The following is a 24633-nucleotide window of genomic DNA, read 5'->3' as shown; positions in this document are numbered from 1 at the left end:
CTGAATCCCTGGCACCGACAAGATCTTGATGGAGCTAAACTAGTAGATTGATTCTTTTTTGCTTTCTGGGGATGGCAGAGGGCCCACAAGGAAGGCTGTTGCGTGAATAGCTGACTGCACACTGTTTGAACCCATTGCTTGTTGCTGACCCTGGCAACGTTATTATGCTTTGGCTCAGGATGGCTGCTCAGAGCTACTTGTTCTAACCTTTCTGGCACTAGTTGCCAGAAGCTTATTCTCTGCTGACAATGTGCAGCAAGTAATATTTTATACCAGATACCAAGAGATACAATGGAGCTCTGCTGATTTATACCAACTAAGAATCTGGCCCCAGTGTCGGAACTGTTTGGAATTTGTCCATTCTTACTAACCGGGGTCTGTCCATTCATCATCTTTTTTTAGTACCACTAAGACTTGGTGACCAAGTAATTCCACCAGCCGCTAGCAGTAGCTTGGTTTGGGATGTAACCTTTAGCAACAATATAATCATCCCATCTACAGTAGTGTATGGGAGTCTGCTGCTGCTTCCATTTAAATCTCCCCTTGACTTCTCTGGTGCAAGGCTAAAGCTGGACTGGTGGGTCTGGGATTGTAAATTGCCTTGTTCTATCAGGGGAAAAGATTTAGCAGCAGACAAGTCTGATCATTTTCTGCCATTGAACATGGAGTTTATTGAAACACAGCACATGAGGGGGGCACGGCAGCAGAAGTGTTTGGTGGCTAAATAACTGTTGCTTTTTCTGCAAATGAGGGACCAAGCAGGAGAGGAGGAAAATGGTAGAAACTGCTTGTTTCTTGAGGCATGTCTTCACGAACATTGCTGCAGCAGTAGCACTGCTGTAGTGCCTGAGTGAAGACACTACTACACCAATGGCAGAAGGTCTCTATCGGTGTAATTAAGCCATCTCCACAAGAAGCAGTAACGATGTTGATGGGAGAAGCTCTCCTATTGACTTAGCGCTGGTTAGACCTGGATTTTTTCCTACCCTGGAGTGATATAGTTATGCCAATATAAATGTGTACTGTAGACCTGACTTTAGTCTGCAAGGGAGGAGTCAACTACTTAACAGGAGCAAGGCTGACTGGATCTAGCTCTGGAAGAATATAAAATAAACCCTTGTGCTCTAAGTAAAATGCTTTTTAAAAAAAAGACACATGCTAGGAATGTGGTACCAGTGGCATTATGAAAACATAAGCTAGTGTAACCCACACACCTAGGCTACGTCTACACTACAAGCTTCTTGTGCAAAAAGCCTTTTGCGCAAAAACTTCTTGCGAAAGAGCACGTCCACACCTCAAAGCACATCACAAAAGCCATGTACTTTTGCACAAGAGAGCATCCACACTGCATGGACGCTCTTACACAAGAAAGTTCTGATGGCCGTTCACAGAATGGCCATCAGAGCACCTGTGTTTTTTCCCATAGCGGTTTCTTGCACAAGAAACCCCTCTGGAGCGTCCACACTTGCCTTTTTGCGCAAGAACTCTTGTGCAAAAGGGAGTTATGCCTCATAAAAGGAGGCTTACCTATGGTTGAAAGAACCCTCTGTTCTGCCGTTTTACTTTTGATTTCCTTGTGCAAAAGTGTATTTGAGGAATGGACACACCATGGGTTTTTGCGCAAAAACAGCTGTTTTGCGCAAAAACCTTTCAGTGTAGACGTGGCCCTAGTGTGGTTCACTGTCCCATGCATTGGCACTTAGCCCACTTAGAGTGAGAGCTAAGAACAAAGGAGCTCCACAGCCTAAGCTGAGGGCTTTATGGCTTATCCTGTAGTGGTGCCTATATTAAAACTCCAGAAGTCCCAGGTTCAAATGCAGCTGCTGATGGTTACACTAGGTGCAAGTGTGATCACTGGTTTAGTGAGGAAGTATTACCCTCACTTGAGTTGATAGGCATCCTCTAGTGCTCTCCTCTCCAGGCACTCTGAATTTATGGAGGGAGAGTGAAAATTTTCATCTACTGCATCCAGTGAGCTGGCTGTCAAGTCCTATGGGGCCTACTGGAATCAGTGAGAGGTAGGGAATGTTAAAATGCTTGTATTCAAGTAAACATGTAACTGCTGAAAATTTTGTTACATGGTTACACATTGCAGGGGAGGCGGCTCCCTAGGAGCCAGTGTGCGTGGGAAGCCGACTTTTAAGTTGGCTCCCGAAGTGCACTGGCTCCCACCTGTCCCCACCCCCCACCACCACCACCACACTGCTGCCTCTGATACACAGTTACACTTTCACATTCCTAGTGAGAGCCTGGCCATTGACTTCAGTGGCCTTAAGGTTAAGTCTTTACAGGTGGGTGTGACACATGAAACAGCACAGGTGTATATGTTCAGCATCTGCCATACAGACGGTACCTCCAAAATATTTTACAGACTTAAAGACTGCAAAAAAGGATGATGCTGTTGACTAGTATTTGTATAATACCAGGAGAGTTCTGGAGTCCTCAGTAACTGCAGCGGGGAGAGTAAAACCCAGGGCTATATAGACAGGAGAAAAAAGATACATTGAAACGAGATGGAAAGTCATTGCAGGGGAAGCAACAGCTATAGCAGGAGCTGCCCTGGAGAAGGCGATCGCACCAAGCAACCTGTGATGTGCGAAGAGGCCAGTGATAGCTGTGGAGAGGAAAGAGAACAAGGTCTATAAGGAGAGGGATGATGATGGAGGTGTCTTGGTTTTTATGATAGGGAAGTAAGAGTTAGAAGGATTCTGTATTCAGCAGCATCTCCTGAGGATGTTGCATGGCATGATGTTTTTCCCCAAGGTGTAAGGAGGGCTGGGCTGGATCAAATGTAGTTTGCAAGCCACGAGATGACACTTTGGTGCTTTGGGACCGTGTACATAACAACCTCCTGGTACGTACATTTGGCAAAGTAAGCACGCTAGCTGCTTAGCCCTCCCAACACCCCTTCCAAGCTAGGGAGGTGAGAATCAGCATTAACCACTGTACAGAGAGGGAAAGCAGTAGAAGAGAAATGATTCTCCGTGGCCTCATAGTGAGTTCAGGTGTCCCAGCCTCCTGGCATTGAGATCTATCCGCTAGAGACCACAACTGACAGCCAAGAGGCTCATCTCTCTGATTCACTGCTGAATAAGAGCTCCTGTTCGGTGGTTGGGGGCGTGAGGAGACTGTGTTTCCAAAAGCACAGTCTCATAGTGATGAACACACAAGGGGGTTGATTCTCTGACCCTCTGTTCCAAGCCACCTTTGCATTCTGGCTCCTTACGGGGCAGCTAGAGCCTGATGACTTGCTTCTTTGGCTACCACAGCCCCCGATAGACCATGCACCAAATGAGTCACAGGAGCATGGTGTTCTCTTGTCACGATCGTTTCTCTGCGCCATCCCCTATTCCATGGCTGGCATAGAGCAGTTTCAGCAGCATCCTGAAGTATCCCTGTACAAATAGTGTATTCCCATGGGGCGGTTCAGCTGGCATAAACTCCTGGAGCAACTTAAAACGCAAGAGAGAAATGAACCCTGGGTCTTGGCTAGGGATGTAGAATCCCATAATCAGTTAACCAGCTAAATGTTACATTTAACCAGATAACAGGTTAACTGGGATTCTGCAGGCAGGGGGCGTAACTGGGCTGGAGCAGCCTGGCTGGGCCACCAGTTACCAATAAGCTTCTCGGTTAACCGGTTAACTGCTGACATCCCTAGTCTTGGCCTCTTTTGGTGCTTAAAGACCCCAATGCACTTTTCATAAAACTGGGAATGTTCCAAATTCCATTTCAGGTAACTAGACACTTCCTCCTTTAAATTCCCAGTGCAGTTTTTGATTAGATACAGATTTCTTCTTTGCTGCTTGACCCCAAACTGTTGTGGAGTGTTGCCTCATGCTGGCCGCTGCGTTACACCCCAGAGGTGGCTGCCTTTTACATGTTGGGTGGTGAAGTGACCCATTAGTCCTTTACCTACTTCAGGGAGCTGTGCTATGACTTAATTAAGTGATGTTTGTAAAGACCATTGAAATCACCAAATGAAGAGCTTTATATAAAAGTGAAGTATTACTAGTAAAGTGCTTCACACCTAGTCTAGAAAGCAAACTGTAATATTTATAAAAAATAAAAACATGCTTCAGAACATTTTCCAACCCATTTTATCCCACGTAAATCTGTATGCACTGTGTTTACTGTCGGAGTGTGCGAGTGCTTTTAGACAATGAATGCTGTGCTGGCAAGTGTGCAAGGCTTTGATTCTGTTTTTAGATTTTTCCTCCTTAGAAGTTCAAAATCTCTCAATCAAAATAAATCCACTGTTTTAGTTTCCTAGCCACATGGGTTCCAGCATGGCTGTAGCCATACCACACACACTGAACTCTCATCCGTAGCCTTTGTTGGGCTGAAAGCATAATATAGTTGGGAACGGTTCTGCCAATAGCAGAGCAGCAAAACATCTGACCCTAATGCTGTTAGATTACATTTGCATAGCAGAAGTCTACTGTGGAAAACTGCCGTATCAAGCAAAAGGCTTTCAGAATCAGCACAAAATCCTATAGTCAAAAATCTCCACAACAGCAATTTCAATTAACCTACCTAAATCCGCAAACCAAACAACCACCCCCATCCTCTTTATTATCAGCATGTAGCCCTTTGGAATGTCACAGAGAATCTCTTCAGTTTTTGCCGTATTCATTTGTTACTGAAACTTTACTCTTGAAAGTGAGAGACTGTGGATCACACTGTTTTTTGAAGGTCTGTTTTGTCCTTGATGTATACATGAATGGTAACTCTTGTTAGCATTGCTAAAACTCTGTGTTGGGTTTCTCTAGGGTGCGTATCACCATGGTACCCGTCTGCCCTGTATGCTTTTGTATCCAGGGGGAGATTGGACCCCCTTCAATTCCACATGAAATATTTGCTGTAAAGGATGAAGGTGTCTTAGGGGATTTGTAATAAGATATGGTGCCTGGTTTATATACGCGCGCACACACTGTAATGATGAAGCAGGCTAGAGAAAAGCAGATTGTTACGGCTCCTCCCACAGCCTCTTGTGATGTTAAACTTGTGGGGGGTTTAAAAAAACCCCTCTGGAGAGGTTTAGATGCCATGGGAAATTCTATTGCCATGTAGGAAATGGTGACATGGCAACAGAAGGCTTCCACTAGACTCATGCAGTAAGATGGAATTGGAGAGGGGGGAGGGGAGATGTATACCTGAGTGAGGCCATGGAGATTTGGAGGCCAGCCAGAAGCATCTGGGAAGCATTAGAAAGTTCAGCCTGCGTCAAACATGCTGCATGAGAACAGGAGGAAACTCCTTGAAAGGGGCTCTCTTTTGTCTGAGATTCTGGGGCAGCCCCCTGCGCTGCCTTTCCCTGCTTAGGCATGGGCTAGATGAGTGCTGCAGAAGTTAAGCACTAGACACTTTCAAATAGTGTATAGTATTCTCCCCTTCCCATCCCAAACTCTCGTGTAATGTTTCTGTGCACCATGCTTGCCGCTCCTGTGCTTCACCAGATGCAACGGCTGCTCAGGACTGGAGCCTGTGTGGGAGCAGGTCCTCCCAGAGATGAGGAAAGTGAGGCGAAGGCAGGATCACCCCTCCCTGCCTGCACTCCCCAGCCATTAGTGTTTGTGTGTGTGCAGAGGAGCAGCACGTCCTGCACTTTGCCCTTGCCCATCTGGGAGTCATTGTGCCTCCCAGGAGTGCCTACTGGGGCAGGACAGCTCTACCTCAATCCCGGCTTAGAGCTGAGCCCCAGTGGCACAGTCCAGCCCACAGTACGGAGACAGGCCTAAACTAAACCTGCAAAGATCATGTAAGGCTGGGCTGGCAGGGACCTCAGGAGGTCATCTTGTCCAGCTCTCTGTGATGAGGAAAGACATCGACCATCCCTGACAGGTATTGTCCAGCCTGTTCTTAAAATCCACCCAGGCCACGGATCCTACAACTTCCCTTGGAAGCCTGTTCCAGAGCTTTATAGTTTGAAAGATTTTCCAAGTATCTAACCTAAATCTCCCTTGCGGCAGATTATGCCCAGTCCTCCTAGTTCTGCCTTCAGTCAATAAGGAGAACAGTTGATCACAGACCTCTAACACAGCTCTTTACATATGTGAAGACTGTTATCAGGTCTCCCCTCACTCAGTCTTCTTTTCATAAGATTAAGGACATGCCCCATGTTTAAAATCTTTCCTTATAAGTCAGGTTCTCTAAACACTTTTTGCCATTTTTGTTGCTCTCCACTGGACTCTCTCCAGTTTGTCCACATCTTTCTTAATATGTGGCACCAAGAATAGGAGACAGCACTCCAGCTGAGGCCTCACTAGTGCTGAGGAGAGCAGGAAAATTGCCTCCCAGGTCTTCCATTAAGCCATTTCTGTTCATACATCGCACAATGGGATTAGACTTCCTCGCAGCTACATCACACTGTTCACTCATATTCAATTTATAATCTACTAGAATCCCCAGATCTTTTCTGCAGTGCTACCACCTTGCCAGGTATTCCCCATTTCGTAGGTGTGCTTTTGATTTTTCCTTTCTAAGGTACGTCTTCACTGCGGTGCTATTTCCGGATACTTCCGGTATCCCAAAATAGTGTATTTGATTCCAGTGTAAGTGTCATCTGCAGATTTTATAAGCACACTCTCCACTCCATTATGTAAGACATTAAAAAAATATAGACTAACACTGTACCCAAGAGTGATCCCTGTGTGACCCTACTAGATACACCCTCCTAATTTGACAGCGAACCATTGCTAACTATGTTTGGGGAATGTTCTTTCAACCAGTTGTGCCCCCAGTTTATACTGATTTCATTTAAACCATAGCTCCCTCCTTTGCTTACAAGAATGTAGGCGGGACTGTGTCAAAAGCTTTATTAAAATAAGATAGATCACATCTGCTGCTTTTCCCCTATATACTAGCCAGTAAGTAGGAAATTAGTTTGGTTTAGCATGATTTGTTCTTGACAAATCTGTGCTGGCTATTGCTTAAAATCCTATTGTCTTTCAGAAAATTGATTGTTTAATCATTTTATTCCAATACCTTTCCAGGTCAAAGTTCCAATTTGCAGCCAAAGTTTGCAGGTTAGCCCTGTCTCTAATAACGTATGCAAGACTTTGACAGTATGTCCTCCATCCTGAAGTCCAATACACTCCTGTCTTTCTTTTAATGAGGTTTGATACGCAGATTTAGGGCAGTTGTGTATACATACCATCGCTGGTGCAGATCTATTGACTTCCAGGAAGCAGCATCCATTTATGCTAGCTGACAAGCTGGCCTTGTGAATTCGATATACGGTACAGTTACTGAAAGTCTGTGTTGAGCATAACTGAAACAGCCTACTCAGCTACTAAAAGCAACTACACCACTTCAGTGTGTGATTGTGTAGCATTACAGTTGGCATTTGCAATGCAAGCAGAAATGAGAGCACTGGTAGCATTTGCACTTTACATTTCTGTGTTAAGCTGGCTCTTGATCCAGTATCTTCCAAGACTCTGAAAGATACTTCCTGGCATTCTGTACACACGTCAGCTTCACACTAAGAAGTCACAAGCAGCTGAGCACACTTCTAAATGACTTTGGGGATCCCTCTATTAGCTGCAGTTGCAGTGAGCTCTAAGCAGAACAGATCTGTTAGTTCTATTGGCCTGTGCAATACATTCTGAAAGTAAGTGATGGAAGCACCATCACTTGACTCACCTTAATCCAGTCTGACAAAGCACTAGGAAAATGTACTGCTGGGAACTGTCTTGAGCTGGCAGGGGTGGAACAGATGTCCTGACAGGATGTATTCATGTATTTATTACTGGAAGATTTACTTGGCATTGATCAGGTCCTTAACTCAATTAAATCATTTAAATCATTGCTCTGGGGAAGGGCAGAGGATGAGGGGTTCCGTATGCAGGCTGCCCCAGCGAGAGAGGACTACCCCTGCTCTCTCTCACTGCAGCAGCTTGGGGCCAGGTGAGAAGCGCCTCTCCATGGCTGCTGCAGCTCCATTGGGCACAACCCAGGGCAGAGGTGCATGTCTTGCGGCGGGGGCGGATCTAGGTTCGTCTGCCCTCTGTGCTCCCCAGCCAGAGTAAGGAAAGCAGCAAACTGTGCACTTTTCCCTCCGTCCCTGACGAAGGGGAACAGCCTGCAATGTTCCCCTACACTTATGAGGTGTGTGTGCTTCAACCCCTCCATCCCTGAAGGGGTGGGAGGCTCAGGACTGGGTCAGTCATGGACGGCAGCAGTGTGCCCCCAGTCAGCGCCTTTCACCTGCCTGGTGGTTCTCTTTCTTTTCTGTATCGTTTTAGGAGAAGCAATCCCAGTCCAGGCACATCCCCTTTTCCTGGCTCAACCAAACCCTTACCTTGCTTTAAGTTATAAGAGAAAGCCGTACACCAAATGTGGCAGTCCTAGCTCTTACTGTTTTGGAGGAATTCTTGAACAGATAGATGACAGACAGACAGAGTCAAATAGATAGTTGATTTATTCCATTTCTGTAGCACTTGTCATTTAATAATTACATGAAAAGTACAGCTGTCGGACAGGAGCAACAAACACTTCCCAGATCTAACCATAAGAAAAGGCTGGATGGGCAGCAAGGCCCTGATCCAGCTAAGCACTTAAGCACATGTTTTGCTTTGCTTTGCAAGATGGACTTGAACAGGATTATAAAGTTAAGCATGTGCATAACTGCCTTGCTGAATGGAGGCCTGTATGGTAAGGAGCTATGCACATGGGAGGGAAGATGCATTTTCAGGCTCCCCACTCAAATGAAGAGAGTTTTGCAAACTGAGTGGCATTTGCACGGTCTAACCCTGTGATCAATGTTCCCTGTAAGCTGTGTGTTTGTGCGACCACTCAGGAAAGATTCAAATTTTTATTTCCACTTGTGGTGCACATTCACATATGCCGTGGTGCACGTAACATTTTATTCCACACATGGATGGAAAAGATTAGAGGGAACATTGTCTGTGACCAGTGAATTTTTGGCCATGTCTAGACTAAGAAAATAGATCATGATGGAAAACATGATAGCTGTTCATGGTCCAACCTGCCCCTCGAATCTAGACTAGCTAACCTGCCTTAAAGGGGCTAAACTCTCTCTATACTAGTGTTTGGAAATTGGTGTTGTTAAAATTTATTAACCCACACTGCCTATTTTCCTAGGTAGGGTCCATTTAAATGGTAGACAGGGGATATAATTGAAATTGAAAAACATAAGCATTAAAAATACCATGATTCTTTGAAACAATGTCAGATCCATGAAAGGAAGAAAGGGGACTGGAAGTCCAGATTTCCTTTGTTTTTCAAAAGGCTATAGACAAACATGTTATTTTCAAAGAGAAAAGCGATCTATGACATAAAACAACATACCAATCATTCTGGTGAGGAAACTGGCATGTCCAGGAAAGCAATCCTTTATCTCAGGATACTGTTGAAAGTAGGCCCTTGAGACTTTGGTATATTTCTCAAACATATACCACTAGTGTGAGCTGCTCCAGAAATCTGTTGGGTAGTATGCCGATTGGCTCAAAGTACAGTCTCAGACTCAGAATGCATTCTAACTGCACTGATTGTATACTAAGTTGTTTGAGTTTTAGAGGTGGCATGGTCGATCTTCATCTTTGAGGATCTCAGCTTTGTACTGTCCCTGGATATAAGGGTATAAGGAGACAGACAGACAAAGTTCACTTGGCCTGACTCAGCAAGGCGCTTCAGTCTTATGAAAAACGAAGGGGTGTAAGCACATGGCTTGTTGAATCTGGACCTTTACCTCCCTTAGTGTTTGTGGGGGGTTGAAGAAACAGTCTGTGCAGAAAATCACTTGGGGAATTTTTCGAAGATTTCTAAATGCTTTGAGAGCCACAGAGTGTGTCTACACTGGACTCAGGACAGTGCATGTAAGTATCGCCAAGTTAGCTTTGATCCAGCTAGGTGTTAGAAACAGCAGCTTCGCTGCTACAGTATGGAGTAGCTTCCCGAGCAGGTACCCATGAGGCCCAGCAGTAATGTACTCGAGCAGCTACCTCATCATGCCACTTGTGTTACCACAGCTACACTGCTATTGCTAGTGGGGTAGTTCAGGCAAACCTAATCTGCGGGTGCTCACAATTGTGGTAGAGACGCAGCCTGAGTCACATAGGCACTTTTGAAAATGGTTCCCTGCCTGCATTAGGAAGAAAAGGATCCAGTTGTAGGCCAAGAGTTCTTCTGGCAGCTGTCATAAGAACGGCCATACTGAGTCAGACCAAATATCCATCTAGCCCAGTATCCTGTCTGCTGACAGTGGCCAATGTCAGATGTCCCAGAGGGAGTGAACACAACAGGTAATCATTACATGATCCCTCTCCTGTCATCCATTTCCAGACAAACAGAGTCTAAAGACACCATTTCTACCCATCCTGGCTAATAGCCATTGATGGACCTAACCTCCCTGAATTTATCTAGCTCTTTTTTTGAACCCTGTTAAAGTCCTGGTCTTCACAACATCCTCTGTCAAGGAGTTCCACAGGTTGACAGTGTCAACTTAAAACAGTGAACTCAGCAGCTCCTAGGAAAGTATTGCTCCAATTGATAGGAGAGGTGTAGCGAGGAAGCGGTGGGTACAAAGGACATTTGCACCTTCAAGGCTAGGGAAGATGTTATTCCTGGTATTCAGGCTAAATTTGCCCATTGTTTACTTTCATTCCATTATGTCTATTTAACATCACATATAGCTCATAATTTCTCCCCTTGTGCTATTCCCATCCTTCAGATAGTCAAGTTATTCCCCTTAGGATATACATATTTTGTCCTTTTAATCTTTCCTCCCAAGAAGTCATCTCCTCTAACCCTAATTAACCACTTACTCATTTTTGTTATAGGTCTCTTAAATTCCTTCTTCTTTGTTACTATCTTCATGGCATTCACATTCACAGAAATGTTTGCAATATTCTGCAGTCCTGTCCCTTTACAATACTTCCTGGTATGCAGGGGTTGCCCTGTCCTGACAGGTGAAGTCCATTGAATAACACTAAAGTCTTGTTTATAGCATTACCACCACCCTGTCCCTCCTGCAGGAGAAGAGGATTTAAAGGGCCAGGACTCTGGTTTGAGCCTCACCGATATCAGTTTACTTCCCTGGTCTGGGATATAATGGTCTCAGTGTATGAAACACACCATTTCATTGTGATTTTTTTTCTTACCATTAAGAACTGATGTGAAAAGCTGCACAAAGAAAGCTGTCTGCGGTACCCAACAGCTGCATACACCCTACAAAACCCAGGAACAATGCTACTTATTTTTCTGTGCCATGCTACTGGTACCTTCCCTACTATTTACTTATATTCAGCGTTAGAGGATACTAGGAACGTTCTATGTTGTCATTTTTATGAGCCCATATCTAATTGTATGTCTCCTATCACCTGGGCATCTTCATCTGTTGTGGCACTTTGCAAATGTATGAAATTATGGATCTATGGCCAGAGCTTCAAACTTAAGGTTGTCATTAACTTGAACAGGGATGCTGTCATTGCTTGAGATCCTAGCCAGAAGAAGTAGGTTGTGCCCACGAAAGCTCATAATACCATCTACATGTTGTATCAGTCTTTAAGGTGGTACTAGACTATTCGTTGTTTTTTAAGTTTTTCTAGTTATAGACTAACTCGGCTACCCTCCTGAAGCTGCTACAGAAAGACTTTTAGAGGTGGCAAATGCTTGAGGAGAGGGCTTAGAGCAGGGGTGGACAATAATTTTTGACCAGAGAGGCCTCTTCGTAAATTTTTGAAGTGGCCGCAGGCCTCTCTGGAAGGAGCGGGGCCTCAGGCGGAAGGGGTGGGGCCAGGACACTTCTGTGCTTCCCCATCCCCCGACCCTGATTGGGTCTGGGGGTGAGGGTGCGCACAAAATCTTTGCCCCTGCCCCTCCAAGAAAGAACTGCCAGCTGTTCACAACAGCTGGCGGTTCCCTCTAGGCACCTGCGCCCCTGGCGGTGGGAAGAGGCTTTGCACGCTCTTCCCCTGCCCCTAGCTCAATCGGGTCCTGGGGGAGGAGGAGCACGCGACATCTCTCTCTCCCTGCCCCTGCCCTGCAAGGGAGCGCCACGCTTAGAATCAACCACCAACTGAGCATCAGGTGGTGGTTGACTTTAGGTGCGGACTCCTGCAGGGTGGGAGGAGACTTCTTCTCCCCCCACCCCAGGCCCTGATTGGGATTGACTGTAAGTGCCGTGTGCTCCCCCGTCCCTAGGCCCTGGTTGGCCTGGGGGCGGAGGAGAGCAGCAGGGCCTGCGCAGGCTGGATCAACCCACTTGGCGGACCTGTTTCGGCCCTCGGAGGACCTTTTACCCACCCCTGGCCTAGAGAAGGAAGATCATCAGCCTTCATAGTGAAGAACCAGAAGGCTTGCAATTAGCCTCTCCTAGCACAGACTCCTGAGTAACCTTCTCAGTAAGGAAGAACAGTGTGAATAGCTGTAAATCAAAGAGTAGCCCATGGAGTGCCCCTGGCTTTAGTGTCTTCTTACTCCAAAATGGGATTAGGGCTCTGTAGGACTTGCTGCTAAAGTATTATTTAGGTCACCAGTTCCTAATCATCATTAGCCTCTTCTACCAAAAGACCCTAGGTATTTTATAACAGTGGAACAAATATGAGAACAGTACTTTGGATTTCTGTATTGCTTTCTATCTGGGGATCTCAGAACAGTTTACAAACAGAGACACCATCATCTTAACCCCTGAGTGATAGAAGCATTTCTAGTTACTACACCCACCCTTGACGCCCCTGCCAATTTTTGTAGTTCTACAATCGCTTTTTCCTCTCTTTTGAAAATGTTTCTCCTCTCCCCTGGTGCTACATGAAAGACCTATGCAGACAACTGGGGCACGTGCCTGGCTAACAGACTGTGTAAAGGAAAGCAGTGAAGTTGCACAGAGGCCCTGATTCTGAAAAGCATGTAAACACATGCCTTGTTTTAAACACATGCCTAACGGCTTTCCCAGGGGAAGTTGAATAACTCTCAATCCTTTTCCTCCAGGCTTTCTTTTAATAAATCACATGCAAAGGATTCCAAACATCAACAAGTCACTCAGAACAATGGATCTCAGTGGCCTGGGATTTCTCTGGCTCCTTAGCCAGGTGGGAAGGAAAGGCCACTCTGTTCCCTAGGGTAGGCCTATGGGCAGCCACTTCCCTTCTACTTTTGTATCTTTACCCCAATCAGTCATGTGATAGTCAAGGGTCTGGGATAACCTTTGGCATGCTGGGGCTAGTTGAGCACCTGTCCAGCTTGTCACAGAAATACTTTCTTGAATCGGGCCAAAGCGCTGGTAAAAGCACAACTAGGGATGTAAAATCCCATGTAATTGGTTAACCAGTTAAAGGTGAAGTTTAACTGGTTAACCAATTAAGGGGGGGGGCTGAGCCACAGGCCCACCCCAGACAGGGGCTGCTCCTGACACCTGGGGTGTGTCTAGACTACATGGCTCTGTCGACGGAGCCATGTAAACTAGTTTATCCGACATAGTCAATGAAGTGGGGATTTAAATAATCCCCACTTCATTAAAATAAAAATGGCCACCTCGCTGTGCCGACGATCAGCTGATCCGGCACAGCACGGCAGTCTAGACGCGGGTCAGTTGGCTGGGGAAGCCTTTGTCGGCCGTTCCTGTAAACTTCATTTCACGAGGCATAAGGGAGCGGTCGACAAAGGCTTCCCTTGTTGACCGATCTGCGTTGAGACTGCCACGCTGTGCCGGATCAGCTGATTGTCGGCACAGCGCAGTGGCCATTTTTATTTTAATGATTATTTAAATCCCCGCTTCATTGACTAAGTCAGGTAAACTAATTTACATGGCTCCGTCGACGGAGCCATGTAGTCTAGACATACCCCCAGAGCAGCTCCTGCTTGTGAGGCTCCAGGTTCACCGTGGGCAGGGGCCTCTCCAGGAATCCAGAGCAGCCCCTGTCTATGGCAGGCCCTGCAGGACTGGAGCAGCCCCCTGCCCACTGCAGGCAAAAGGAGCTGTTCCAGCCTCCACCAGTTAACCAGAACCAGTAATCCTTACCCGTTAAGGGTGATGCTTACCAGTTAACTAGTTAACCGGTTAACCTTTCGCATCCCTAAGCACAATGTAAACCAAGGTATTTTTTCTCTCTAATCTCTTCCAGATCTAACAATTTAGGAGTCCCAGGACCACCAGTTAGTTAAAAGTTTTCAGACAGGAGCTTGGTATTTAAGCCAGTAGTATCTCTTCAATCAAGGCCCCGGTCTTTCCCTCCTCCTTCCTTCTATGGATCCGTCCAAACAATAGGCTCCTGTGACATAGTTTTTTGTGAATTCAGTACAGTAATTACCTCCTGTAAATGCAGCAAGCATCTAGGAAACATTCCAATAATATATATATTTTTTTGAGCCATGGAAGAATACATTGTATCCTCTTTGTTTCTGCAGTCAACTGCTAATGAAATGTGCCAGGGATATTTATAGAACTGACACTGTGGATAGCATTTGCATTTTGTGCCTTTGAGTTATTTAGTGTGGCAGGTTTCACCTACAGGATTTTTTTGTTTTGGAAGAGCCGCTGAAAAAGGATCATTTGCAGCTGTTTCTTTTTTTTTTTTTTTTTAAATAACATTATTTGTGTTGGATCCAAGAGTTCTGTGAGCGGTGCACACTCACGGTAATTTACTGGCAGGCTGAGCTGTGACTACAATGTAACTGTTCAGGTATGCCTCCAGAGTATGCTGGGGACAATCTAGAGGATTCTTGAAGTCAGTGTTTGGCGTTAGGAGTCCAAATGAATGGAGAAGAGTTGAGCTGCTAAAATGGTTCACATAGGAGCGCAAAACAGATGCCAGCCTCTCTGTGTACTTTCCTGAGAAATGCACTGTGTAAATATTTGGACAGCCATCACCAAAAGAGATGTAAAGCTTTATGTTGATGTCAAAAGTGGCTAGAAAAATCTTTCCTTTATGCAAAAGGTAAAGCTCTAAGAGAGTCAGTAACTAACTTTTAAGAGGAATTTACTTTCTGTTGTGATGAAATACTCTGGGATGAACAAATGTGTATGTAGCTCTCACATAGTACTTGTCATCCCTAGATCTCAAAGCACTTGGCAAACGAGGTCAGTATAGTTATCCCCATTCTACAAGTGGAAAAACTGAGGTAAAGATGTGAGGTGTCTTGTCTGTGGTCACCAACTGTACCAGCAATAGAGAGCCAGGAATTGAATCTAGTACTTTACCCTCTACATCACACTGCATTACAGGCAGTCCCTGGGTTACGTACAAGATAGGGACTATACGTTTGTTCTTAAGTTGAATTTGTATGTAAGTCGGAACTGGCTCCAGATTCAGCTGCTGCCAGTGAAACTGACCAGGGGCTGACTATAGGAAGCCGGAGGCAGAGTTGCTCTGCCCCCAGCTTCCTGGAATCAGCCTGATCAGTTTCAACAGCTGCTGAATCTGGAGCCTGGGACAGAACAGCTGGGGCGCTGCCCGGTAGGTTCCCACAGGACCAACCCAGCAGCACCCCAGCTGCTCTACCCGAGGCGTCCTGCAACAAAAGCCTGGTCTGCTGGGAGGGGGGGGTGCACTAGTTGTGCCTCCTCCCCCTCCAGCAGACCAGGGAGACACGAGCAAAGCCGCACAGGCGGAGGGTCCCCGCTGCCCATGCGGCTTTGCTCCTGTCTCCCTGGGGTGCTGGGGGACAGTCCCCCCAGCACACCAGGGAGACCCGAGCAAAGCCACACAGGCGGAGGGACCCCGCCGCCCGTGTGGCTTTGCTCCTTTGCCCCCGAGCAAAGCCGCACAGGCGACAGGATGCCACCTGTGCGGCTTTGCTCCTGTCCCCCTGGTCTGCTGGGGGGGGTCCAGCAAAGCCGCTGGACCCCCCCCCCCAGCAGACCAGGGACACCCGAGCAAAGCTGACGCCTGGGCGGCTTTGCTCGTTTGCCCGGGAGCAAAGCCGCCCAGGCAGTGGGATCCCCGCCGCCTGGGCGGCTTTGCTCCTGTCCCCCTGGTCTGCTGGGGGGGGGGGTCCAGCGGCTTTGCTGGACCCCCCCCCCCCCAGCAGACCAGGGAGACCGGGAGAAGCTTTTCTCGCCCCGGAGGACACAGGCGGCGACCCGCCGCCCGTGAGCTCCGGGGCGAGAAAAGCCCCGTTCGTAAGTGCGGATCCGACATAAGTCAGATCCGCGTAAGTTGGGGACTGCCTGTATATACGTATGGTGAAGAGAAACACAATCTCTTATGCTCAAATGTGTTTCTCTTAGGGATGCCAATGTGTAGTCGATAAACCTGGGCTTATCGGTTAAGCATGTCGGGGGAAGAGGGAGAGGGAGACAGTGCCCATAGGAGCTGGCTTAAAAGCCAGCTCCCCACAAACACCAGATCCGCTGCTCCCCTCCCCCTCACACTGCTGCCTGTGATAGGCATCAGCATGGAGGGTGAGGGGGGCAGGTTGGAGCTGATAACACACGGGGAGCTGGCTTTCAAACAGGCTCCCTGTGCGTGCTGGCTCTGCAGATCCATCTGCCCCCCATTTGCTGTGTTCTACAGAGGCAGCGAAAGGGGGCAGGCAGGAACCAGTGCTGCCTGGCCCCCGCCCCTCCACACTGCTGCCTCTATCAGAGGCAACAGCACATGGGGGGTCCAAGGGAGGCTGCTGCAAAGCAGCCTCTGTCCAGGGCAGCCCTGGCTTGCCATGGACAGAAGCTGGTCTGACAACAGCCCTGTCCGAGGAGGTCTGAGCTCCCCACAAACAGAGTCTGCTGCCGTGGACCAACCTCTGTCCATGAGGAGCTCGGACCCACTGCAGACAGGGGGCTGCTGCCACAGACTCAAGCAGACAGCCGATCTGCACAGGGAGCTGGTTTTTAAACTGGCTCCCTGGCACACCAGCTCTCGCCTTCCACCCTGCACTGTTGCCTCTGATAGAGAGGCTGCAGCATGGGGTGGCAGGGTGCTCCCCGGGAGTGGGGCTGGGAGCACATTGGCTGCTGTCCCTGCTTCTGGGGACTATCAAATAGTCATATAACTGCTAAGATTTCATGCTGTTGCACGACTGTTCAGTTACACAATAACTCACATCCCTAGTTTCTCTTCTCCATATAACACAGTGGTGCTCAACCTTTTCTAATTTGCGACCCTCGGGAAAATTCTGTTGAGCAAAAAAAAAAAAGGCGTGAAAATTTTTGTTGCACAAAAAACCAACAACGCCAGGAACATTTTGTTGCGGCCCCTTTAATTTAAAGCGCTGGTCCGCTCCCCTGCCAGTCCCTCCACCCCCACCGTGTGTACGTCGGGCATTGAGCCTGGAAAAGAAAATACCGGCCAGCCCGGATCAAAGCGCTGCGACCCCCCAGGAACGCGGGTTGGGCACCGCTGATATAACACATATACACTGCCTCCAATATAATAAAACACATAGAAACACACTGCCTATGTGACCCACAGTGGTAAATAGTTTGAAAACCACTGGTCTAGACCATCCCTGACAGGTGTTTATCTAACTTATTCTTAAAAACCTCTAATGATGGAAATTCCACAACGTTCCTGGGTAATTTGTTCCCGGGCTTAACTACTCTGACAGGAAGATTTTCCTAATGTCCAACCTAAATCTCCCTTGCTGCAATGTAAGCCCATTACTTCTCATCCTGTCCTCAATGAGTAATGAGAATGATTTATCACTCTCCTCTTTCTAACAACCTTTTATGTACTTGAAGACTGTTACCGTGTCCTCCTCTCAGTCTTCTCTTTTCCAGACTAAACAAATCCAGGTTTTTCACTCTTTCCTCGTAGGTCATGTTTCTAGACCTTTAATCTTTTTTTTTTTTTTTGCTCTCCTCTGGACTTTCTCCAGTGCATCCACATGTTTCCCTAGGTCTGGTGTCCAGAAGTGGACACAGTATTCCAGCTGAAATTTTATTTCTCAGGACTTACGTACAACATTCTTGCAAATGCATAGGCACTAAAAGCCCATATCCTTAAAATATTTCGGCTTCCAACATCCATTGGAAATTAGAAGCCTAAACACCTCAGAGGATCTGAGCCTAAAGCCCTGCCGCAAATTAACAAAATCCAAACAGACGCTCTCCCTGGCAAGCAGCAGGTACAGCTCTTGAGCTGAGTGTGAAAGTTAATAAATCCGACAGTGTTACAGTGACACTCTGGTGCATAATTTCCTGCCTAGCTCAAAACAAAGTCGAATGTTCAAAGTATTTATAAACAGTGATCCTTGTTTTCTGTGATAAAGCCCCCCAAATTCTCTGATAAAGTGATATAAGAATCTGTGTTTTTCCATGTTTAAAACAAAACGCTGAACTTTAATTTCTCAAACCACAAATATATAGCTATTAATTGAACATAATGTTTTATTGGCAGATTTTATTGTTTTAAGCATGTTCAAAGCCTAACCATGCCCATCAGTCATTATAATAAAATAAAAGTAATAGAATTGCAATTCAGTTGTCAGCCCCAGTTTGGTTAATCCAGAGAGCCGGATAACGGGAGCTCAGATAAATGGGGTTCTCCTTGTATATGTTTTTTTCCCTACAAAATGCAAAAACAGTAACTTCCTGGCAAACGGATTTCTAGGGTCCCTGGTAATGAATGATCTCTTACGCTCAAATGTGTTTCCCTTCACTGTCGTGCATTCTGGTCTTCTACCCAGAATCCTTTCTTTCTTCATCTTCTTTCCCTCTCCCCCTTGGAATACTCCAAGGCTGTGTCTAGATTGCATCCCTTTTTCATAACAGGGATGCAAATTAGACGTATCGCAATTGCTAATGAAGCGGGGATTTAAATCTCCCCCACTTTATTAGCATAAAAATGGCTGCTACTTTTTTTCGGCACAGAGCTTTGCCGGAAAAAAGCGCCAGTCTAGACACGGATCTTTCAGAAAATAAAGCCTTTTCCAAAAGATCCCTTATTCCTTTTTTTAAGAGTAAGGGATCTTTCGGAAAAGGCTTTATTTTCCGAAAGATCCCCGTCTAGACTGGCGCTTTTTTCTGGCAAAGCTCCGAGCCAGAAAAAAGTGGCAGCCATGTTTATGCAAATGAAGCGGGGGGGATTTAAATCCCTGCTTCATTTGCAATTGCGATGTGTCTAATTTGCATCCCTTTTACGGAAAAGGGATGCAGTCTAGACACAGCCCAAGTGCTTTTAGTAGCAAAGGGGAAAGTAAGTCCTCATCCCCCTTTTCTGCTTTGAGCTCTCCTGTAGTAGCAAGATCTTACTGATGGAGTTTAAGGACCTGGTTCCACTCTTTGCAGGCTCTCCCATTAAAAAGCCACCGCTGCTGAGCAATTGTTAATGATTAGTGACCTCCAGCTCCCTGGTTCCATCTGTTGGGCATTGACATTGTTTTCTCTTGTGATGTGATGATCCAAAGTGGCGCCTTGGATCATCTGCTGAGAGACCACAGCGGGACCAACCCAGTGGAGCAGACACTGTGGAATAGCAACATTGCAGAGGGTGAAACACAGCAGCCTCAGTGGAGCCAGAACGTGTTGGATCAGTTCTCTCTTAAAATGTGCCATAAAATGCTCCTGCTTCTCGTTCCAATGCACTACTAGACTTGTTTTACTTTTGTTGCTCGAAAGTAGATGTCAGTGTCCTCATGGAATTGGAAACAAGCAAGAATATGGCCATTTCCAGAATGTCATAGCTCATAACTAGTTTGGTAGCCGTGCCTTTTGCACCTGTTGCACCAGAAAGGGGGGGGGGACACACATAATACACTTGGTCTGGGGTCTTCATCTTAGGGAAAATTCGGTAAGAAATCCCTGTCCATGTAGGAACTTCCCATCTATCCCAGTGCTGCACACCTCAGCCATGCTGATCTTCCAGACAACAAACAAACTTCCAGGTTTTAAACAAACAAAAGGAAATTTTTCTTCACTCAGCACACAGTTAACCTCTGGAACTCCTTGCCAGAGGATGTGGTGAAGGCTAGGACTTTAACAGGGTTAAAAAAAGAGCTAGATAGATTCATGGAAGTTAGGTCCATCAATGGCTATTAGCCAGGATGGGTAGGAATGGTGTCCCTAGCCTCTGTTTGTCTGGAAATGTGTGACAGGGGAGGGATCACGTGAGGATTACCTGTTGTGTTCCCTCCCTCTGGAGCATCTGGTATTGGCCACTGTCAGCAGACAGATACTGGGCTAGATGGACCATAATCTGACCCAGTATGGCCGTTCTTATGTTCTTATGTACAACAGCAGGACTAGACCTCGGCTTCTCCTCCAAACTATTCTTCCCATATGAGCTCATGGAAGATCTCCATTTGTGCTCACAAGTAGTGAGCCACCTTTATGGTAGTCACTTAAAAAAATTCTGATTCTCTCCAGGAGAGGGCAACAATACCCAAGCCCATTAGCCAATTCATTGCATGGTGATGCCAATCTCAGAAACAAAGTGAAGCATAGGAATGTACTGATACTATGAAACTTGCGCGTGAGCTGCTAAAGAACCTACAGTACGCTTCACATATATGTCAGGGTGAGAAAAAATTGAGGATTTTTGGCCTAATTTAAAAATCAATTTTTTTAATTCGAATTTTTTATTTTATTGAAATAGTAATTTTTTGTTTCATTTTAAACAGGTTTATGTTTAAAATCTGAATGTGATACAAAATGTGGGAAGGCCGAAGATTATTATAATCCATTTAAAATGTTTAAATAAAAAAATAAAGGTGCTGAACCCAGAAGCCTCTGTCTAACGCTTTCAGATAAAAGCTGCTTTTCTATATAAAGAAAGTATCAAGGAAGAACTCATCTAACTTTTGAGTTCAAGCTTTATAAATACTGCACAATTGGTCAGCCTAAGAAACTTAAGGAGACTGTCTCATTTTCAAAAGACTTAGGCAAATAGGAAGTTAAGCTCCTATCACTTTCATTTAGGCATAGTTGAAAATTTTCCCAGGTTGACCTAAAATAATCAGTTTAATTCACTGACTACAGTTAATCCAGCTTTTTAATAAATCATTTAGTTGTAATGTGAAACATATTTTCATAAGAAAAGTTTATATATCCTAAACACTTTAGGTTGTTTTCGTTAATAAAAATAAATTTTATATGCTGTTTTGTGAGTTTAATTAAATTCCAGTTACCATCCTACTGCAGTAGCTTGACACAGATCATAAGCAAAGGGTTGATTATCTAGTAAATAAGCAATATATCATTCATCAGTTTCTAACATTAAAATGGACACTTATCTGTTAATATTATGCTACATAAATGTATTTATAGTTTATTTCCCATGTAGCAAAATAATGTGCCTAATCTAATGTAAATCCTCTATTTCGTTGTAAATCAGCACCTTTCTTTAGAAAATAAGTGCAAAGGGAAAACTTGACTAAAATCCATTATTTAAATAATGGATTTTCATGGGGTGATTTAAATGATGATTAGAGTTGCTGGTTTGTATTCCCTTCATTCATCCCTAGTGCAATGCCAGTAAATTCATTAGAATTTCAGCCAGGATAACCTTGACCTACCTGCTTATAAACTATTTCAGCTATGGTTGAATCTTTGCTCTCATGATCAGCTACTTCCTTATAACTTGTACAGCAGTTTCTCCTGCCACTGGTGCCCAACACTGAAGATAGGGGCCAATGTATGAAATGTCAGGGCTGCCTCCTGTAGCCTGTGAGGGATTATCAGTCTCTCTTGTTCACTCCACACCCTGGCCTCATTTTTCACTTCCGTCCTCTGTAGCTAAGTCAAGCCGCACTCTTCAGTTCAATTTGGTAGGGTGTTTTTAATTTGTCTCATGCAAGTGCTTCTTTTCCTGGTGACAGGGAAGGGAAACTAATGAATGAAAACCTTTGCTGGCTGCAGGGCTTTAGCGGCAGCTCTTGATGTTCGCCAAGCCTGTAAATGAAGCATCCTGAAACATGCTTTGCTTCTCTCTTGCAGATGACGGAGGGCCGCCGATGTCAAGTGCACCTCCTTGATGACAGGAAGCTAGAGCTTCTCGTGCAGGTAATACATTATCTCCACTGATGGGAGTGTTTGCCACAACTCTGAATTCTGTGCCATGTCAGTCCATTAGGCTTGTAACAAGCTCTCAGCTCTTCAGCTGATCTGAGCTGGGATCCTCTTGGTTCTTGCAAGCTAAGTAGCATCAGCTTGGGCCAGGGCTTTGGAGAATGGGAAATAGTCAGGCTTCTGTAAGAAGTGTGGGAAATGATTCATTAGGTGGCTCTCTATGCTCTGTTGGAGCAGGACCAGTTGTCTAAAATGGAGCTGGGGCCAGTGTCTTTCGGGAGGGATATAAAACCAAAATCAGGGCTGCTTGGGGTCCTTAATAATCCCATAACACCTTCTGAGGCATTAACCATCATGTCCTGGCCTAACTTCAGCTCCAGGAACAACATTCTGCCTACCTAAAATTCCCTCTGCCCTGTCAATTGCACGCACGCTGATCTTCACTTCCTAAAATGTTAAACAGCTGTCGGGGATGGCAGTCCTTCAGTCATGGGTAAAGTGACCTGCACATATGTGGTTTCATGCCAGTTTAAGTGTATAGTACATCCTTCAGGATAAAAGGCAACATATGGAACTGTAAGAGGTGATTTATTTTAGAAGATACCTACTAGGGTTCATGGATATCCTTGAAACGTGTGTAATCCAACTATAGCTATTTCATTCCTCTGATTACTGAGATTTGAATGTACTTCTCCCAGCTAGTTGTCTGTTTTAAATCTGTGGCTGCTGTCTCGCCTTCCTCTGTACTGTTGTGGAGTAGCCGCCCAAAGGGCTGCATCAGGATCAGAGCTTTATTGTACAGGGTGTTGTACAAAAGACGTCACCCCTCTCCCTAAAATGTATAATCTGACCTCAAAACTAAGCCCAGCCACTTGATGAGAGATAACTCAGCAGCAAATTGGAAATCTCTGGGATCGCTTACCATAATTGCTTAAGACCTGTGAAGCTTCTGTGGGAGGCTGGTTTTTGTACAGGTTTCACTCTGTATGCTTTGGGGATTCTGAATGTACCTCAGCTGTCCGGCTTAAGCTCCTCCTAGAAAAACAGGAGTGGAAAGTCCATACTGCATGTTATAGGGAAGGGAGCTTTTCTTGGCATTCACACTGAGGTCCCAGGTTTGACCTATCATGCGGGGCTGGTCCTTTGGGTCAGGGGGAGACTGCTACTGAAGCAGGCTGGCACTCGCAGGAGGCTCTCTCATGCAAACAGCCTGTGGAGTGGAATAGGCAGATGGACACCCATAGAAGAGTCCAGGCTGGGGGAAGGAATGGTGGAAGTGCTGTACTAGTATGATGTGGAAGAAGTACAGCTGGGATCCTGGGACAGAGGCCTGATCCAGCCTCAAGGTGTGGTGGTGACATGCCTTGCTGGGCGGAGGGAACAGGCCAGCAGCCTACAGGGTCCACATCCTAAAACTAATGAAGGGATGTCATGTTACTAGCAGAGCACGTGTGCGCCCACCTGCTGCAGCGACTAGGAACCTCTGGGCCCTTCTGCTCCCTGCTTACTGACTGAGGTCCTGGTCCCACAAAGGTCATGGGAGGCTATGTGAGGTGATTGACCTGCAGCATCGTGTGAGTGGAGGAGGTGATGCGTGGGCACATGGTCTTCACACTGAATGGGAGTCACCTTGTGGCCTCACTCCCTCATACACTTGTCCCCTTACTCAGAGTAGTAAATTGGCCAGGGGTGTGCAGAAGGTAGCAGGAATGTCTGAGGAAATCTGTGCTTATCTTTGATCCTCATCTTGCAAATGAATGGCAGAATTACAACCCCTTGCTTCACCGTGCACGCCCTATCCAGCAGGAATCATTCGGGAACCAGTTAGCCCAGCTCTCATTAATACACGCTGGGTTCCCTGCCCTGTTTAGCACCATTTTATCTTTCCCTGACATGTGTAACACTCCCCACCTACGTTGGGCAGGATCAGTGCCTGAATTCATCATCTCTTTCAGGTACAGCAGCACATGTAACAATTTGATGCTCCACAAGATATTCTTCATCTCCCTCTCTTAATAGTCAGGTATACAGGAATATGAAGTGTAGACTCTGCTAAGATTTTCTTAATTTATATAGATCCGCTAGCTCACTTTGTAGAATTCATTCACTGACTTGAATTCATTTCTAAAATTTAACTTATTTCCACAAATGTGCCAATTTCTTGGACACGAAGCTCTATCGCTGTGTAGATACAGAAAGACAGAAACTGAACCAGACTGTCAAAAGTGTTCAGCACCCACAATTAGGGGTAGATCTTTCAAAGGAATGAAGCTGGTGGGAAAATGCCAATTATTTTTCCTAAATTTTTTTTTAAAGTTTCTATCCTCAAAACTTCCCATGAAAATGTTACAGTTTCCCATAGAAAAGCCAGAAACCAAAAAAAAAGTTTGTTTTAAAAAAATGTTGGTAGGTTTTTAAAAAATGTTTTCTGTTTTTGTTTTTTGTTTTTTTTGTTTGTTTTGGGGATTGTTTGTTTGTTTGTTTGTAATTCCCTAAGCTGGAAAGTTCTGACAAAACATTCCCAATGCAAGTTGCTGAGTGTTAAATTCTTATGAAAAATCTGGCTACTTATTTAGGTATCTAAATCGGGAGATTTCTTAAAAATCAGGACCTGATAGCAGCTGCTCAGCCCTCTGGAAATTCTGGCCTGTCTCTCGGAAATCTCCAAAGGGTTAATAATAAGAATTTTTAACTGACGTTCCTCTTACAAATATGCTACTAGGCTT

At 45.6% G+C, this 24633-nt stretch overlaps 1 protein-coding gene across 10 annotated transcripts in view; it reads left to right on the top strand.

Moving 5' to 3' along the window:
- The window catches only part of FRMD4A (FERM domain containing 4A), a 436582-nt gene that overhangs the window by 204559 nt on the left and 207390 nt on the right, over window positions 1–24633 (top strand). For all 10 annotated transcript variants that reach the window (XM_075926048.2, XM_075926044.2, XM_075926043.2 and 7 more), the window contains exon 2: window positions 21836–21901. In XM_075926048.2, coding sequence (XP_075782163.2) covers window positions 21836–21901 — 66 coding nt within the window. The remainder of the gene's footprint in view (window positions 1–21835; window positions 21902–24633) is intronic.

Source organism: Pelodiscus sinensis, chromosome 1 (assembly GCF_052426305.1).
Source record: "Pelodiscus sinensis isolate ZL-2025 chromosome 1, ASM5242630v1, whole genome shotgun sequence".
NCBI classification, from domain to species: domain Eukaryota; kingdom Metazoa; phylum Chordata; order Testudines; family Trionychidae; genus Pelodiscus; species Pelodiscus sinensis.
Note: the sequence above shows the minus strand (reverse complement) of the source record. Positions and strands in the feature narration are given on the sequence as shown.